This window comes from Electrophorus electricus, chromosome 1, assembly GCF_041902795.1.
Source record: "Electrophorus electricus isolate QZ-2024a chromosome 1, ASM4190279v1, whole genome shotgun sequence".
NCBI lineage: Eukaryota > Metazoa > Chordata > Actinopteri > Gymnotiformes > Gymnotidae > Electrophorus > Electrophorus electricus.
In genome coordinates, this window is record NC_137497.1 from 38,758,018 (window position 1) to 38,776,604 (window position 18,587).

Here is an 18,587-nt window from a genome sequence, read left to right on the forward strand (position 1 = left end):
GAGATGTGGCCAGAAATCAAAACAAAGTCACTTGTAACAGAAAAGCATAAACAAAAGGTCACGTCACATGGGGGTTGTTATGCTATTATGTTTACATCCACTATATTTGACATATCTTAACTCCATGTCTTCTTGACACACGTGTAGCATTTTTGATGCAATAGTATTAGTTTTCCTTCTCAGTTGGAAACAAAACTGATACTGAGGTTAACCCAATGACAGATTCAACTTACTGTACAGTGTTATCCCACTGGGGATATGGACTGGCACTTCAGCTGTAGCATTCAAGAGATGTAATTGGTTGCCCACTGCAGCAGTAAATTGTTAAGCACAGTTATCACAAATATTACTGCAAGTACTGTCACAAGTGACCCCATTCTTTCAGGTCGATGGTGGTAAAACTTGTGCAGGCAGGTAATATTTTGTAGTAGTGTTATCAAAAGTATGCATAAACATTAGCATCTTGCCAGGTTTGTTTAATGTTTAATGCCATAGATAAGCAAAAACAAAGATCACGGTAGGGTGAAAAATTAAACTGAAATAAAAATTACTGATAAACAGGCTCACAGTGTCAACCCTGTTGTAAGACCATATTTTTCACTCTTGTCATCCTAGCCAATATAGTAGGTCCAAGAAGTCCAAGAAGACATTGAACTAGAATGCTGTTAAAATACAGGGATAAATGCGGATGCCTAGAAGGGCAAAACATATAACAGACAACTTTATAACAGACAACAATAAGTACAATAAATAATACCCTACAATAAGTACTAGGGTTTCAGTTAGTCAACACAGGAGCAGGAGCAGTGGTCATTTAAATATTCTACAAATAGATGGGCCTTTAGTCTGCATTTGAAGAACGCAAGGGACTCTGCTGTTTGGACAGTCAGCGGAAGTTCATTCCACCATCTGGGAGCCAGGGCGGAGTGGTGCTTGTCTTCCATGAGACTTGAAGCATGGTGTTTCAAGTCGAGTCTTACTTGAGTTTTAAAGTACTTGAGGTACGGATCGGGCTTTGACCATTGACATCATGTATGGAGGGGCTGATCAATTTTTGGCTTTGTAGCCAAGCATCAATGTTTTAAATCTGATGCAGATAGCTACAGGAAGCCAATGAAGGGAGTGTAGCAGTGGAGTGATGTGTGAACTTCAAAAGATAGATGACCAGTTATGCTGCTGCATTCTGGACAAGTTGTAGAGGTCTGATGGCCCTTAGAGGAAGACCAGCAAGTAGCAAGTTGCAGTAGACTAGCTTTGAGATCACAAGAGACTGCACAAGTACCTGGGCAGCTTCCTGTGAGAGAATGGGCTGAATACTTCATCGGTAACAAAGGAGAAATCTGCAAGACTGGGTCAGATTTGAAACATGAGTTGAGAATGACAACTGGTTGTCCAAAGTTATGCCCAGGCTATGAGCAGCTTCAGATGGTGATATCAGGGAGTTCTTGAAGAAAACTGTGAGGTCATGGTAAGAACTGGGAGATCCTGGGATAAACGCAAGCTCGGTTTTACTGGGGTTGAGCTTCAAGTGGTGGGCTGTCATCCATGACGCAATGTCAGTGAAGTATGCTGAGATATGTCTGGAAACCTTCATGTCGGAGGGTGGAAAGAAAGAATTAATTGGGTGTCATCAGCATAGCAGTGGTAGGAGAAGCCATGAGAAGATCTTACATCACCAAAAGAATGAGTATACAAAGAGAAGAGAAGAAAGCCTAATAGTGAGCTCTGGGGGACACCAGTGGATAGTTTACATGGATTAGATGTGGCTCTGTAGCCTGGGCATAACTTTGGACAACCAGTTGTCATTCTCAACTCATGTCTCATATCTAGCCCGGTCTTGCAGATTTCTCCTTTGTAACATTCTGCACTTTCTCTCGCAAGAAGCTACCCAGGTGTTTGTGCAGTCTTTTGTGATCTCAAAGCTAGACTACTGCAACTCGCTACTTGCTGGTCTTCCTCTAAGAGTCATCAAACCTTTACAACTTCTCCAGAATGCAGCAGCATGACTGGTCTTCAAGCTTCCGAAGTTCACACGTTACTCCGCTGCTGCGTTCCCTTCATTGGCTTCCAGTAGCTGCATGCATCAGATTTAAAACCTTGATGTTTGCCTACAAAGCCACAAATGGAAAAGTCTCTTCATACATGAGGTCAATGGTCAAAGCCTGATCCGTACTTCAAACCTCAAGTATGGCTCGGCTTGAAATACCATGCTTCAGGTCTCATGGAAGACAAGCAACGAGACTATTTTCTGTCCTTGCTCCAAAATGATGGAATGAACTCCCATTTGCTGTCCGGACAGCAGAGTCCCTTGCAGTCTTCAAACGCAGACTGAAGACCCATCTGTTTGTGGAATATTTAAATGACAACTGACCCTGCTCCCATATTGACTGACTAAATTAGTACTTATTGTAGGGTATTGTTTATTACACTGATGTTGTTTAACAAACTCTAGCACTTATTGTTTATTACACTTATCAATGTTTAATATAGACCGTATGTATTTTGTACCTCTAGGCATCAGCAGTGATCCCTGTATTTCTATAGTATTCTAGATCATTTGTATATCAGACTCTAACCTGCTTTATTGGCTAGGATGTATTCTATGAGTAAATGATAAAGCACTTTTGTAAGTCACTCTAGATAGAGTCTGCTAAATGCCGTAAATGTAAATGTAAATGTAAAATCCTCTCCATGCAACATAGTGTTATTCTATTTGGTAGTGGTGTAGTGACTGGGTTAGTTTGAATGAACAGTTGGCAGATGGTCAAACTGCTGATAAATGATAAATGAACATCCTCAGCAGTAGCAACCTTGTTATTAAAGGACTGTTAAATATATAGTCTGGCTATATATTTGCTGCTTATTTGATCCCTGCTTGCATGGTGCTTTAAATCAGTTTCTCCCACATTTGATAAGCACAGAGCCTATAGTCATTAACTGTGAAATAAATGTTATACATTTTAAAATTCTAATAAATTAATGTTTCTAATGGCTGGTGAGTATATGTAATTGTGTTGTGTGATAAAGAACAATGGATTTTTGGTACAATTTTTTTTTTTATGCCAAACAAAAAAATGAAATGAGAAAGACTTGAAGAAATGTTAAAAGAGCACAATAATCAGTTTAAGTTTCTCTTGACCTTTTCTTAATAAAGTACAGATGCGTTCAAAAAGTATTTAAGTGCAATAACAAAATGTACTTTGTTGACTACTGCAACTGGTCAGTGATCTCCGTACATTTTCACCTCTTTATATTATATATTTCCACTTGAGTGTTGTTCAACACAGGTCTAAAATGTTTATGTTGGATGTATTCTTGTGATTCAAAAGTGCTTGCTGACTTGCCTTGCCCACTGGCAAAGCAGATTTTACATTTCATGTAATGAAACTAAAGACCATTATCGTAAGAATACAAATCTTATTGTTAGTATAAAATCAGTCTGTTATAAGGAGGAAAATCATGTTTTTTTCAGGCATGGACTGTTCTCGCCCCCCTAATCTGCTGATTCAGTACTCTATGTTCCATATGAAGAACTAACTGCCCTCTTTGACCTTAAGTTGTCCTTAATGTCATAAGAGCAGATTTTGATCAGTAGAAATAATGACAATTGGTAGCAGTTGACTAATCTCAGAACTGCTCATCACTAGCTCTGTTCCATATCACTGTGACATTGTCACACATGCACATCCTGCTTCCCACACCACTGCCCTTTCCCCCATGTGCACCTCCACTCTACAAATACCTTCTCTCTGCTGCGAATAAATTAGAGCTTCTATGACTACAACTGACTCTGCTCTGTTGAGTTGGGGCTGCTGTCCATGCTCATAGAGAAGCTCATTTATCAAGTATTACATCATGATTGTCCTATTTAGTCAAATTACAAGTATTAAACAGAAAGATTCACAAACAAAATATCAAATGTCAAAATCTAAAAATATATGTTGCAAATGTTAATGTTAATACCAACGTATTTCTAAAAATTTTCTTTTTGTTTACTTCCCTCTGAAGAATGCTCATTCTCTGTTTTGCTTTTTTTGTTGTTGTTGTTTCTCTTTATGGCACAATCTTCCATTTGTTTACAATCCTATACCTATTTATAGGTCTATTTGTAGGTGTGCTATTACATACTAGGCCATCTGTTCCCATACACAACTGGTAAGCCACCCTCTAGCTTGTTTATTTCTGGACATTTACTAACCACGGAACCACTGCTGACCATGTTTCTAATAAAGTACATGATGAGATTATATTTGTACATTGTCTTGTAACATTAAAGGAAGTAATGTTAATGATGATAGCTGGAGCTGTCTTTATTGTCAAGACGTACTAACCATTTACCCATGTCAGGTTAGAATAATGGCTAAAATAAGACAAAATTGTTTAGAGAAGGCTACAAGGTTGACTTAGACACGCAGCAGTGAGTTCAATCACAGGGGCCCAATACTGTACAAAAAGAGTCACCCAAGAACGAAGAATCTCTTTGGAACTCAATTTAAGCAAGCTGTTCCATGCAAAATGTATCTACAGTACTGATGAGGCCGAGGCGTACAGAAGCCCGGAAGGATAACACAAAAAATTAACAGGTTAATATGCCACAAGTTACTTAGTTGAACAAATGCTATCCATCATAAACAACCATTTCATGTATTAAATGAAGCAAGCATGTGTTACAGTTGGACTGACAAAATATTAGCAAGCAATGTGAATTGCCAGTTGCTTGCTGGGACTTGCACACTCTTGTCGAAACAGGAACTGGCTCATGACCAGACTGTGGGCAGTTCTGGGTGTTTGATTGAACATTTGAACCCTTTTCTAGTCTCCTATCTGCACGCCTTGTCAAAATGCCCTGGATGGGCCGGCATTTACCTTGAGTGGTGTTGTGTGAAGTTATCGTAACCATGGCAGTGCAATAAGAGGTTAAGTGTGCTCTGGAGTCGTTATCCCTCAGTTTTGCTCTCCCTCAAATTCACGTAAAATATCACAGAGGAGCTAATGGCTAAGAGTTAGCATTCTGTAGCAACTTCAACCATGAGAGGGAGATTCAGTTAAAGGACTCAACAAATAGTGGCAGTAAAAAACGAACGTTGGCCATCGTTAAAGGTGGGACAAGTTGTTCAGTCGCTCTTTTTTAATTATAACAGGTGATGCTATGGAGTAGTTAGATTATTAAGTATAGATAGATAGAAAGAACTTTGGTCCCAATGGACATTAACAGTAGGTGATTGTGTAGCTATAATAGTTTGATTAGCAAGGCTCAGTAGTTCAGACGCATTATGAGTAGCAGTGGTGTTTCTGCATAATTTGATTATCATAAATTGTCAACTATCATGCATGTATTATGTCCTCCTGTGCGTCTGTCTTCCCTGTGTTCCAGGTTTTGCCTCTGACTCTCCAGTATTCCCCATCCCGATCCATACCAGGTTTTCCAGTGAGCAAGGACTATATAAAAGGAAGAGGAGAAGACGGCTTTGGCTTGGGGCTCATTGGAAAAGAGATTGGTGATGCTGCATTTTGAGCTTGTGTTTGCTTGGCTTTGTGTGTATGATTTTGGCCTTGTCCCTTGATTTATGGTTTGCTTTGCCCCTTATTGGTTTGGTTGCTGGATAATATATGTTTCTTGTATCTTTTATGTATTGTCCTGTATATAGGTACACACTGGTGGTAGGGAGTAGCTGCCATTTTGTTTGTTTGAGTGTGGGTTTATTTCTGTTTCTAACAATGTAGTCAGTGTATGTTTCTTTTTGTTAGCTTGTCTTTTTGTTTCTAGTGTGGTTTTGTTTGTTGTGTTGGCCTGGGTTACTCCTGATGCTATCGCACCAGTTTCTTGTCTTTGAACACTGAAAATTGAACACTTGACCTTTGCTGTCAACTTTATCTGGTTTGTATTCCATTAATCATTTCTACTGCTGTTTCACTCAAACCCTTTGTCATGGCCTCCAAGACTAGACAGGGTCGTGACAAATCTGGCACAATATAATTACTGACAAAAAACTATTAAAATGAACTAAGCAATCCTATAAAATACCATTTTCTTTTAGCTAATATTGAAGGTCTAGAAAAATCCTTTTGCCACATCACCTGATAAGATTTGTGAAAAGCCACTGATGAATGTATTGAATCCACTACATTTACGAGCACAGCTTTGAGCAATAAGTGCCTAGCAGTTGTGGGGCTTGAACTTCTGATTATAAGTTGAACACCTTAACCACTGAACTACCACTGCTCTGTAGGGTGTACTGAGCTTTATTGGGAACTAAACATATACCTGTTGTTCCTGTATTCATCTAAAACGTATAACGTAACCATAAGCTACTCTGTAATTCTTTTTCGAGAATCGTCCTGGAAGTATAGTATAGCTAGCGCTAGCGTCACTGTCGATTTAAGTGCGCGCCTACATTTTGTAATACGGTAGCCAGTGTGTAAAACGATGTAGGGGAAAGGTTTCTCGCACTTTTAGTGCAGACATTGAAAATCTAAAAGAAATGTGTTCTTCATCTTAATTAAACATATCTTACTGAGGTTTAATGTATCGAAAGAAAAGTACACTTATTCCTGTACCCATGGCCTGATATTTGGAGTAGTGAGGTAGCAAAATCATATTAAATTTACTGAATTTAGTGAAGAGATCTGATAATTTGATTATTTTATACAGCTTCAAAAATTGCATATACGTAGCCTACCCCATTAGTCCAAATTCCTACAGTAGAAATGAGTGTGGATCATACCATGGGTATAAGAGTAAGTGTACTTTTCTTTCAATGCATTAAACCTCAGTAAGATATTTTTAAGCTGAAGAACACATTTCGCACTTAAGCCGTCAGTGCAGTTAGCGCGACCAAACTTTTGCGAAGCAGATGGCGTGACTGCGATGTCCTGGATGGCACTCACCGAGTCCACCCCCTAGTCTGCTGGTGCGCGTGCCTGTTACACTGAAACGTATATACAGTTACTGCATCTAAAATAGGGCGCTTTTACAGTAGTACACGCGCAATTTTCCAATTACTGCAAACATTTGTTTTATACGAGTCGTGACGAAACAAAACTTGTTTCCATAAGACTTGTTTCGCCTTCTCCTTTGAGCAAACATGTCATTTGAAGATGTCACCAACGATTCGCACAGAAAACGAAGATATCGCTTCATTTTTGTAGGCGCGGTGGTCCTTGCGATTGTAATCGGTCTCGCCGTTGTCCTTGGAGTCACTGTGAAAAATCTCAAAAAGCCTGACAGTTTCAAGAATGTCGTCATTGGTAAATGTGAAACCTATCTAAAAGAAAATACCAACTTGTCAGGGTAAGGCATTCTGATACATTTCGGTAGCCTATAGAATTCCTGAGTTATTAAATTTATATGTAGGCTATTTGACAGCTGTAGGGAGCGGTTACTGCATAAATTCCCAGTTCTGTTTTTAGACTATTTCTACGCTTGCTCAGTAACCTGCAGTGCTGAACAGCACCGATGATTTCACTTGTGCTAAAGCATAGAATCAACGCCTTGTCACAAAGCATGCGAGTTAATGCTTCTTCTTTTTGGAATACACTCGTCGCTATCGTTTCTCCATATATGACAGTTGAAACTATTATAATTTTATTATTTTATACGGGCTACTTCTGAAGCCACAATTTATCGATTCATATTCGCTTATCTTTGCGTGAAAGTTTGTGTGGTTTATTTTGTTAGAAAGTATCCAGACATATGTTTTTAATTACCCGAGGAATATATGGCACAATCTAGTTCATTTAATATATGTAATGTTACACATATTACAGGCTATTAATATACGTATGTGTTAAACCACCCTTTAATAAAACCTCTATATCTTTGGAAATTATAACATGAAAACAGCTATTAATACTGAGGTGGTTACAACATGAGTAGGCATATCTGTTAGTGCAAGACAATGAGGAATTAGAAAATTGTTAAATATGTTGTGAAAAGGGATTACATAGTTAGTTCTCATATACTCGCCCTTAGTCTGCACTATGGTCTTTATCAGAAATATTAAAAACGCATTGCAAGTTTTGAGGCTGTGGTTTATAAGTTGACATAAATAGCTTGTATTAGCCAACTCTTTATTAAGTGACAGTTTCCAAACACAGGTCTGCTGTTGGATGGATATTTTTGGTTGGCAGACGGTTCAAATACAGATGTAACACTGACACTTGCAAATACACTAACAGCACTGTTGTTAGTGTAACAAAACATTGCGGTGCTATTAACACATCAGTGCCGCTGTGTTGAGAAACAGTTTGATCAGCATTGCTTCAGGTGGCCAGAAACTACCCCATAATGAATACGTTACATTTCTATTTAGAGCTCTTCTCCAGAGCGACTTATTCTCCAGAGCGACTTAAATTAGTGCTAGTTGTCCCCATGGTAGAAATCCTTATTCTAGTATATCTTAGCGTAAGAATGTCATTAAGATAGAACCCTCTCAGAGGGAATGCAAACAAAGGAAATACATGGGAAAATCTGCTTGGACTGGTGATCAATCATGTAACATGAAGTGGCTATGCATCATTTTAAGTGCTACGTGAAGAGGTTGGGCCTTTGTGTACGTATGAAGACAGCAAAGGACTCCGCTGTACGGTAGCCATTAGGTTTATCATACATCGCGCAATAAAACATGTGGGCTACACTCTGTATATTTGTACCTGTTTAAAATGATCCTATAAGATTGATGTTCCTAATAAAGGGGCCAGTGAGTGTAGGTGCACGTAAAAGGCGTGGATCTTTCTAATAAAGTGTGTGTTGTGTTTATGTTACATTGCTATTGGAACACAAACTAAGAACCCACTGTATAATTACATGTACAATCATTATCAGCTCTATATTTAAGGACACTCAATACCTATCTATAGCCGTTGCACATGTGAAACATTTGTGAAATTTGTACTTTATATATATGATAATTACTTTACCAGTCACATAAGATAGGCAGTTACTAGCACCACATGACCTAAATCCCCAATTGCCTTTCACATTTTGTAGGCGTAAAGTTGCTTATTAACTGAAGCATTCCTCTCATCGTAAAGAAGAAAATCACATCTTAACACAGAACATCTCAACTTCTCTACCTGTTTGTTTGTGTGTGTGTGTGTGTGTGTGTGTGTGTGTGTGTGTGTGTGTGTGTGTGTGTGTGTGTGTGTGTGTGTGTGTGTGTGTATGTGTTTTCCCCATTTTACTTTCTGCAGACAGCCAACTTCCAAATGCACAGAATATACAGAATACTTAAGAGTTCACAACTGGCTGTCAGAAACTATACTGGTCACTAATGTGTTTTCTTCTTATTCCTTCCTGGAGCATATTTCTGCCAGTACCAGGGTGACAGGGTTGCCTTTCTCTTATTGTTCTGCAGGTACAGTGACTGTGAGACAATCTGGCAAGTCTTTGAGCAGGCCTATGTGGGGAGAGATCCATGTGATGTTCCTCCTGAGGCATACTACCCTCTAATAAACCTTGTCAAAAACCAGCTTGCCTGTAATACTGTAAGAATGTAATCATCCCCACCTTCCCCCCATTATGTGCATTCATTTTTTTTTTTTATAGTCTAATGCAGTTCAGAACTATGACATTTGACATAGATTCTGCAGTGTTGAAATTGTTCTGCAGGAATCTTGGCCCATGTAGACAAGATACTGTACATGAAAAAGTAGATGTTTTGATGTTTTATAACTTCTTTATATATAAACTGGTTTATCCTACTAATTCAAAAGTATTTTGCTTGCACAGCTGATGCAGGACCTCCTTCGACATCCTGTTTCTCTGGAAACCTTGTGTACTTCACTACAATGTTGAATATCTCTACATCTCTTACTACATCTCATAGATTACACTGCAGTTACTCACCTAGAATCATCTCCAGAATTATATATACTTAATTTGCATGTGTACATATGTGTGTGCATTTGTGCAGATGCTGTTTTGGAGTAAAACAAAAACCTTAGTACATGAATTTACAGAGAACAGAGAATGCCTGGTAACTTTGGAGGATACACTGCTTGGGTTCACATTTAATGAACTGACCTGGTGCAGCAAAAATCAAAGCAAAGGTACAGCTTATCATAATTGGTTTAAAAACATATTTTAGCCAAACCCACAGACGTAGCAAACATACAGTCGGATGTTTACATGGCACAAAAACTTATTTGTGGCCATGCTAACTGCTTTTGTTCATATCATGCTCAATTCCATAAGTTGTTAGCCATGATAGTATTGTTGTCTAAATCAAAAACCAGTCTGTTAAATATGGGCTTTTTTATATATGGTGTTTGTATATTTAATGGATATGGATTAAACTTTCTCTGTCAACAGAAACCTTCACTACTGATTGTCCTCTTTGGTCATACTGTGTGAATAACCCAGTACGCTCTTTTTGGATTAAAGCTTCTGCTAATGTGAGTATGCATAGGCAATATTAGTATATTTCTTCATTACTCTGTCAGCTCCTAGTGTTAAATGAATTGACAACAAGGTTTTCTTTGAGTGATTTGCTTTTGTTTTGTAGATTGGTGTTTTGCTTTGGAAGAAGCATTAATGATTAATCGAAGCATGAAAATTAGTCAAAATCATGCTTTGTACATGAACTAACATAAATAAATGTAGCCTGTAAAATTGAAAAAGCAGGCAAATTGTCTTTTGGGAATTGACATTTAACAGATGCTCTTTGCCTGCTCAATTTACAATTTTCAGTTATGTTACAGAAGTAGGTGAGGGTCATGGTAGGATTCCTGCCAAAAGACTTACTGGTATAGCATAGAGCACTTGCCCAGATGGGGATTGAATCCTGGTCCCCCACAGGAGAGGTAGTACAATGTATAGATTGTTGCTCTAGTTTCCTAGAAAGACTTCCAGTCTACTTATATTCAGCATACTAAAATGATAGGAAGCATAATCTGGTATTAATGAACTAATCGAGAGTTGATGTGTCTTTACACAGTAGAACTCAATGGACCTTGGCCTTAGTTACTATGGAAAGGCATTAATTTGATCCTCTTTCAAGTCAATGATGCAAGAATAAAGTGAAAGTGTTTATTGTGGATGTATCAAATAGTACTTTTGTGATAGAAGACAGTGGAGCCTCTTGTTTAGTTATAATTTTATGAACAATGCAACACTGGTGGGGAGTAATCAAAATAATTGTTCCTCAATCCTGGTCCTGCAGTATCAGTGTTCTCTACAATTTAATGTTCTCCCTGACCCAGCACACCCATATTATCCTCATGAAGAACTTGTTATTGATTGGAATCAGGTGTGTTGTAACAGTGAGAAATACTAGAATGTGCAGGGTAGGGGAGAAAACCTGATCTAAAGTACTGGATGCAACAGATTGAATGTGGGCAGTGTCCTGCAAGAGCAGATTGTATCAGCCTTGGTGCTACCCAGTTATATAGGCCCAGATTCCATGAACTCAGAGTAGCCTTTTCTTCTAGCTCATTGAGTAAAGCAGGTAACGCAAGGTGCTAGGAATGTCACAGTCATGAGATGATTCCCAGGGAGCACACATACTGACACATATGAGCAAATGCTGAACATGTAAATGAATATTGCTTCTATATACAAGCACCTCTAGTCTCTACAAAATGAAAAGCTCATTGAGAAAGTTCAGATTATGTTATTATATTATAATATATTAGAACAACAACAACAACAAAAAATCACCAAACAAGACTTTTGGTCTTCCAGGACTGGAGTCTGTTCTAAAGATTTTTCAGATATAATTCAGAAGATCAGGGAAATGCTGAGCAGAACATTAATATGAATTACACATTAATGTATCATACCAATAACATTGTCAAGGAAGTGTTTTAGTTTGAAAAGTGTATCAGGTATACACATGTGTAAGTTATGCCATGCAAGGAACATTGAATCATTCCATCTTATTTACTTACCAGTTTGCAGCCATTGCATGTGGGAATGTGTCTACAATGCTCAATGGATCCCTAGAATCCCCATTCAGCTCCACCAGGTACCACACACAGTCCATACCATCTGTTCAACAGATCTTCCATAAGACTTGTGCCTGCATTTGACTTTGAGATTTCTCGGGACACCTGGCCTGTGACTTTATGCCTACAATTCCCTAAATCCATGGCACTATCAACATATATTTGTCGAAATAATGCCAGATTATACATCTTATATCATAAAATAATGAAAAGACCTATTCTGTTGGTTTGCCAACAATATTTTCTTTACAAACAATTCATGTTACATCTTACTGATCAAAATAACATGTTATTTATATTTGGTTGATTGGGCATCACTTTCTTTTTATTAGTTGATTAGGATTCTGGGTATTAAATTCTTTTTCTCCACTTCACTAATTTAAAAAAGGAGGCAAAAACATAAAAGAGAAAAGAGAGCCTACAGTCAGGAAACAAGCAGACTACTGCACACAAACAAATACTGCCAACTTATATTATTATCATCTGTTACATCAGACTTGATTACTTAGAAATGAAAAATTAACCAATAAAAATCAACCAAAGTTGAAACCTAACACTGTTAGAAACCAAAATACACATTGTCTTTTTTCATGACTATTAATAATAGCATACCTTACTATATACCTCAATGGTAAATGCCTAACACCTTTGTTAAATTGTAAAATTACTGTGTTCTTCACTACAACCTTGCCAGTCTTGAGCAGACAATTGCTTACTAGTAAAAGTCAATTTTGAGCATTGTCCAATTTTTTTTTCCTAGCATCAGTTGTTCTTGTGTTACAAAGTTTAATTTTGTGATTATATGTGGGCACTCAATTGAACATTTTTTATTTAGTTAAAACAATTGCACTGCAGACAGTGTAGATCTACTTAAGAAAACAGAGACATTCAGACGGTAACAGTGTTAAATAAATGTTCCTTTAAGTTGGTGCCTAATTTGTTATTTGTTATTATATTGTTGAATTTTATAAGATGCCAAAAAACAACAATAGTAACATATATAACAGCTTTTGAGCTCCCTGCTCTCTAAATATTGGCATTGGCCATTGAGAAACCCATATTTGTGGACCACTTATCCTTACCCAAGCTAATTTATAAGTATCCATAAGAGCCAATCAAAGAGATCTAAATGATTAGGGGCAGGTTTAGCAGGGAGGCAAGGTGGGGCCATCATTAATGTGGATCCTAAAGCATAAGTATACTGTAGTGGTATTTGCTTTTAATGTTTGTGTTTTCTTTTCTTAACTCGAGTATTTTTGGAGATGTAGAAGTGAGGAACCTTGACTCTACAAAAGTGCATAGTTTGACTGTGTTGCTTGTCACCAAGGACACAGACATGTAAGTAGCCTGCTTTGGACTCTAAATCTTTGTGTGTGAGTGTGTGTGTGTGTGAGTGTGTGTGTGTGTGTGTGTGTGTGTGTGTGTGTGTGTGTGTGTGTGTGTGTGTGTGTGTGTATGTGTGTGTGTGTGTGTGTGTGTGTGTGTGAGAGAGAGAGAGAGAGAGAGAGAGAGAGAGAGAGAGAGGAGGGTAGAGAGAAATAGATTCTTTGAAATTTGAAACATGTTTTGAATACTCATTGCCTATCCTTTTCAGCCATCACTCAAACAGCTAGAAAAGAGGTGATTATGTTCAAGGAATGCCCATTGTCAGATTAAAAACCTTGGCTGAAACAGTTTGCCCCTTGTTTTCCTGGTATACCATTTTTTTCTGAGAAATCTCCAATATTCTTAGTAAATGTGAAAATGTCAAAAAGGTAGTTTCATATTTCATAGTCAGTGCCAGTATATCTGTCACACTCTGGCCCACACCTAGCTAAACACACACATAGCCTATCACCCACATAGCCCCTTTCACAATAATTCATTATTTAATTGGCTTTCTATGTAAATCAACTGCATTTTAGTTCAATAAAATGTTAAGTATATGTCACCTTTCTTTTCTCTGTTGTTGGTTAAAACCTTCCTCAGGTAATAAATGTCTGGATGTAATACACATTATTATTAAATGCTTTGGTCTGGGTAAAACATTTTGAATTGCCACTGTGTATGAAAAGTGCTATACAATTAAAGCTGCCTTGCCTCATTTTATCGTACTGATCCAGTCCTATCAGCATTGTCAAATTAGCCAGCAGCATTAGAGTTTTTTATTTTAAGAAACAGAGGTGAGGGATAATTTGGTAAGCATATACATTTCATTCAATGTTTATGTTCTCTGCAGTGTATTATTTCCTTGATTTCCTCCTACTTTCTGAAAAGATAATCCTTAACACCTAGCACTTTTCAGAGTGCCAACTGTGCTATCCCTATTGTGAAAACACCTCTCTCTCTCTCTCTCTCTCTCTCTCTCTCTCTATATATATATATATATATATATATATATATATATATATATATAATTTTATTAAGTGTTTAATTTTTTTTTTTAATTTTGGGTTGATTTGACCTGTTTGAACATGAGCACTGACTTGACTCGTGTTGCTTGATTCCTTGACTGGGCTTAAGACTTGCTTGTGACTTTCTTGTATGTGAGTTACTGCAACCTCTGTTAACAAGCAACTGATATCCCAATAGCCATGAGAATGACAGACCATGATACTGGCAGACTGTGGGAGAGGCAGCACTGCCTGTTACTGTCTCAGTGCCACATGGCATTCATAATTAGTTCAACTGGGTGCAGTTCAATTAATCCTACTATGAGATTGTCACTAAACACATGGGTAGTGAGGTAATAAAAGTGTGTTAACAGGGAAAAGAGGCCTAACATGAGTGACTGTATGTCTGCATGCCCAGTGATGGGTGTTGTTCTGTCTAGGCTGTTTTTCTTTCTCCCCTTCATGAGGCTGAGACAGGGGTCTGTGGTTTATGCTTGAGAGTATGTGCAGAATGGAATAACAAAAACTCAGAATTTCAGAATGGAATAAGAAAATGTAATTTAGGAACAGCACAATTGTATTTCGATGTGTGCAAAATACAAAGTAGAACAGTCATGTCATTTTGTTTTCCATTTAGTATTTTAGTCTCCCAAACAAACAACAATACCACACACTAACCCATCACAATGACTTACGCTACTGTGACCTAGTTATCAAAGGCCCATCATAGAAGAACACAGTTGTTCAAAACAGTTATGGGGCTTTAGATGGTAAATACACATACCAATGCATATTTTCCTACACTTGTGCCCTCCTTATATGGCAGTACTTTTCTTCTACTATTTAGCACCTATTTTCCAATAGCAGTGATTTTTAGCATTTTTGTGGCAAGTACCCATAAAAGATGACACCAGAACATCAGGGCACACAAGGTTAAAGTCAAATATCAGAATAAAGAATGTAAAGATTGCCATACACACTGTAGTATTATGTTAGGACATATTTGGGACTGAAGACTAATAAATCTGACCAAACATAAATTACTGTGGACAGTCTACCTGTTTACAGGTTTGGTGTGGCATTAAAATTAAAAAATACAAAAATGTATGCAAAAATAAATATGTTGACCGGAACAGGAGCACATTTTCTTTTGCTTTCAACCATATCTAAGTATTTCAGTTTAAAAAAAAAAAAGTCCATCTTATTAGGATTGTAGAAATTCTTTAAATTGTTACTTTTAAAAGACAATTTTAAGATGTTTAGGAAGAGGATAGGCAACATCACTTAAAATAACTGGATTAACATTATGCTAATGTGGTAGGATGTGCTAGTTGTGGTGAAGGTCAGGTCTGAAAGAGAAGGCATAAGATCAGTTTGCGTGGGGGAGGGAACTGATAGAAAGAGAGAGATGCAGACCTTTGCTGAGCCACGTAACCTCTTTTTGAACATTTTTATGTCTAGCTTTTGCCTTTTGGACTGCTTTGTAAGAGATGTGTAACATGTGAGCATGGATTTTTGGAAGGAGTAATAGACTGACATTTGGGAGACTGTGTAATCACCCTCCTGTTTTATTCCACTTCACCTTCTTTGTCCGCAGTGTGAAGAAATGCTTGAAAATCGCATGGACTTTTAACGACATAGCAGTGATAGTGCTTGCCCCAGGACCAGGACTAGGGCCCAATGTCTTAGACACACTGTCTTATTACAAGTGCACTTTATTAATAATTAATGCTGAAAGGTTTTGCAATTGTTTTACAGCATTAATAGACCTATAATAATTTCCAGGAACAGAACTTCACCAAGAGTAGTTCATATAAAGCAAGTCAGCAATGTTTACAAACGAAAGAGGATATAAAGCATGCCATGTAATTACTAGACTGCAAATGTTCTTGGAGATAAAATTCCACCATTCCCTTAAGGTGTATTTTTCTCCTTGTCATCAGGACTACCTGTGAAAATGCTTCATTCATGGATCTACAAAGTGCTTTGAACCCAAACATTACTTACAACTGCAGAGAAGTTCCCTTGTAAGTAAAGTGTAATGGTGCAGGATCTTAACTTAGCTATCTTCATGGCACTATCTTAAAAGGCTTGTACTTGTAACTGTTGTATGAGTGATTGACTATCTCTCTTGATCTGTAGGACCACAGTTCAAGGCTGCATTTCGAATCTAGACATCCCCTGCAGTGACTGCTTTAAGAAAGGCTCCAGGAGATCTGGCCTGGTTTGGAATACTGCAGCAAAGCATAGTCTCTAAACAAGTTGAGCTGCTGAAGAAGACAGTCAGTTCAGCCTAGCTCTACATCACCCACCACGGCACCAAAACATATAAGTTGAAATAACTCAATTGCACCTCTAATCAAGATTGTTTTGTGGTGTGTGTGTCACCTCTTGACATATCCTGACATATGCCTCTGTGCAGAGAACATGTTTACTAACAGAGAACATGCTGAACATATATATATTTATTTGTGAAAAATGCAGTCTAACCTACAGTACACCCGTGAATCATACATTCTTTAGACTATAGCAGGGAATATATAAATAGTGTAAATTATATGTTATTAACAATAGATTCTAGGTTTGCCAATTATTATGACGTTTTTGAGATTTTGTTTTAATATGAACCAGTGATATTCTTTTTCTTTTAATATTTTATTTCTGAAAGGTTATATTTCTCTTATAGTTTTGTTTAAGATCAAACTGACATGAAATAGACACAATTTCTTCACTTTTTTGCTCATATTTACCAAGGGTGATGATAATTCTGGAAAGATAAGAATGCATCTGGAAGGGATGAATGGCACCTACAGGCCTGCCTGTAAGAATCTGTAAGAAGGCCATCTGATAGGCCACCTTTGGGCACCAGAAGGAGACACAGGGTGGCTCCTAGGTAATATGGGTCAATTAGCCATCCCTATCCTCCTGCTTACTGAAGAGCAGCTCACATGTTATGAATGAACAGGTAATTTGTGTTTTAAAATAGCCAACATACTTCTTAACAATTCTAGATTTTTTATTTTGAAAATATTTTAATCTTTGGGTGAAATCTTTTAAGATTTGTTGCCACGGGCTTTCATTTTCCCAGTCAATTATGTTTCTGTCCACAATATTATCAGATGTGGTATGTCATGAACTGACAAACTAGGCTTTTACTTTGGATCAGTTGTTTCTATTAACCAAAGCCTAAGTTTAAACCTACAATACATGAAAACAAGCTATGATGTAATCTCTTTCGTGATGTCAATGAAATCTTTTAAGGTTTTCTTGCAACTGCCTTTAAAATTCCCAATCAAAAATATTTCTGTTCCCATTATAAACTTACAAGCTGTTGCCTGGGTCATAACTTGTGGTTTCATCCTTTTAGATTTACTATCTAAGGGATGACCTTATTTTGAATAAGGACTTTTCTTGTCTTTTCTTAACTTAAGGTTTACATAATATAGATGATGAGTATGCTAGCAGAAAATTTTATTCTGTCCTTACCTTTATCATTCTACCATGTATTAAGTATGTAAATATGACCTAATCTATAATAAACTGTGTATGTGTCACCAGGGGCCCTGAATTTAAGATTTTAGTACAGCATTTGATTTCTACTGACACTGATTATAACACTTTTGCCTTTTTAGATACAATAGGAAGTATATCTTAAGTATTGTAGGAAAGCATGCATTTCAGACACAGCTTGTTGCTACATTAATGGTTGTGCTGTGTGATCTTGACACCATGGTTTTATTTTTGAAACACTACAGTTAGAGGCTAACAGTATGTCTATATCCTAGTAAACATACTGTTAAATGCAAATTATGAAATTCAGTTACAGAACCTTATGAAGTGTCCATTCTATTTCTATTATTGTTTTGTGTGTGTGTGTGTGTGTGTGTGTGCGCGTGTGTGTGTGTGCGTGCGCATGCAAAACTCTCTTCCTACAAATTCTAATATAAAATATTTATTATCTAAAAAATATGGGTGAGATCTACATCATGTTTTTTAAAGAGACAACTAATAATAATTCAAATGCCATTCCAACATGTTAGTTTGTTTGATATTTTCTTTTAAAATCTCTATATTGCTTGCTGTCAGTATGTATTGAATCAGTCTATCACATAATGTTATCTTAGGAAAGCTTAACCTCTGACATATTGTTACCTACTGGAACAGCCATTCTAACTTTTCATCCGCTCCAAATGAGAAAGACACAACTGGTCAGTAAGATTTAGAACATGTGTGCATTAGGATTTTGTGGGTGGTGTTTATTTTCTTAGG

The 18,587-nt window shown here is 37.3% G+C and overlaps 1 protein-coding gene across 1 annotated transcript; it reads left to right on the forward strand.

The window, feature by feature from the left end:
• Window positions 1-6,830: 6,830 nt before the first annotated feature.
• Window positions 6,831-17,872, forward strand: LOC113582404 (ADP-ribosyl cyclase/cyclic ADP-ribose hydrolase 1-like). The gene is made up of 8 exons (XM_027018148.3): window positions 6,831-7,291; window positions 9,357-9,486; window positions 9,915-10,050; window positions 10,313-10,395; window positions 11,893-11,966; window positions 13,198-13,284; window positions 16,262-16,345; window positions 16,461-17,872. The coding sequence occupies exons 1-8, from the start codon at window positions 7,086-7,088 to the stop codon at window positions 16,573-16,575; spliced, it is 915 nt and encodes a 304-aa protein (XP_026873949.2). The 5' UTR covers window positions 6,831-7,085; the 3' UTR covers window positions 16,576-17,872.
• The last annotated feature ends 715 nt before the right edge of the window (window positions 17,873-18,587 follow it).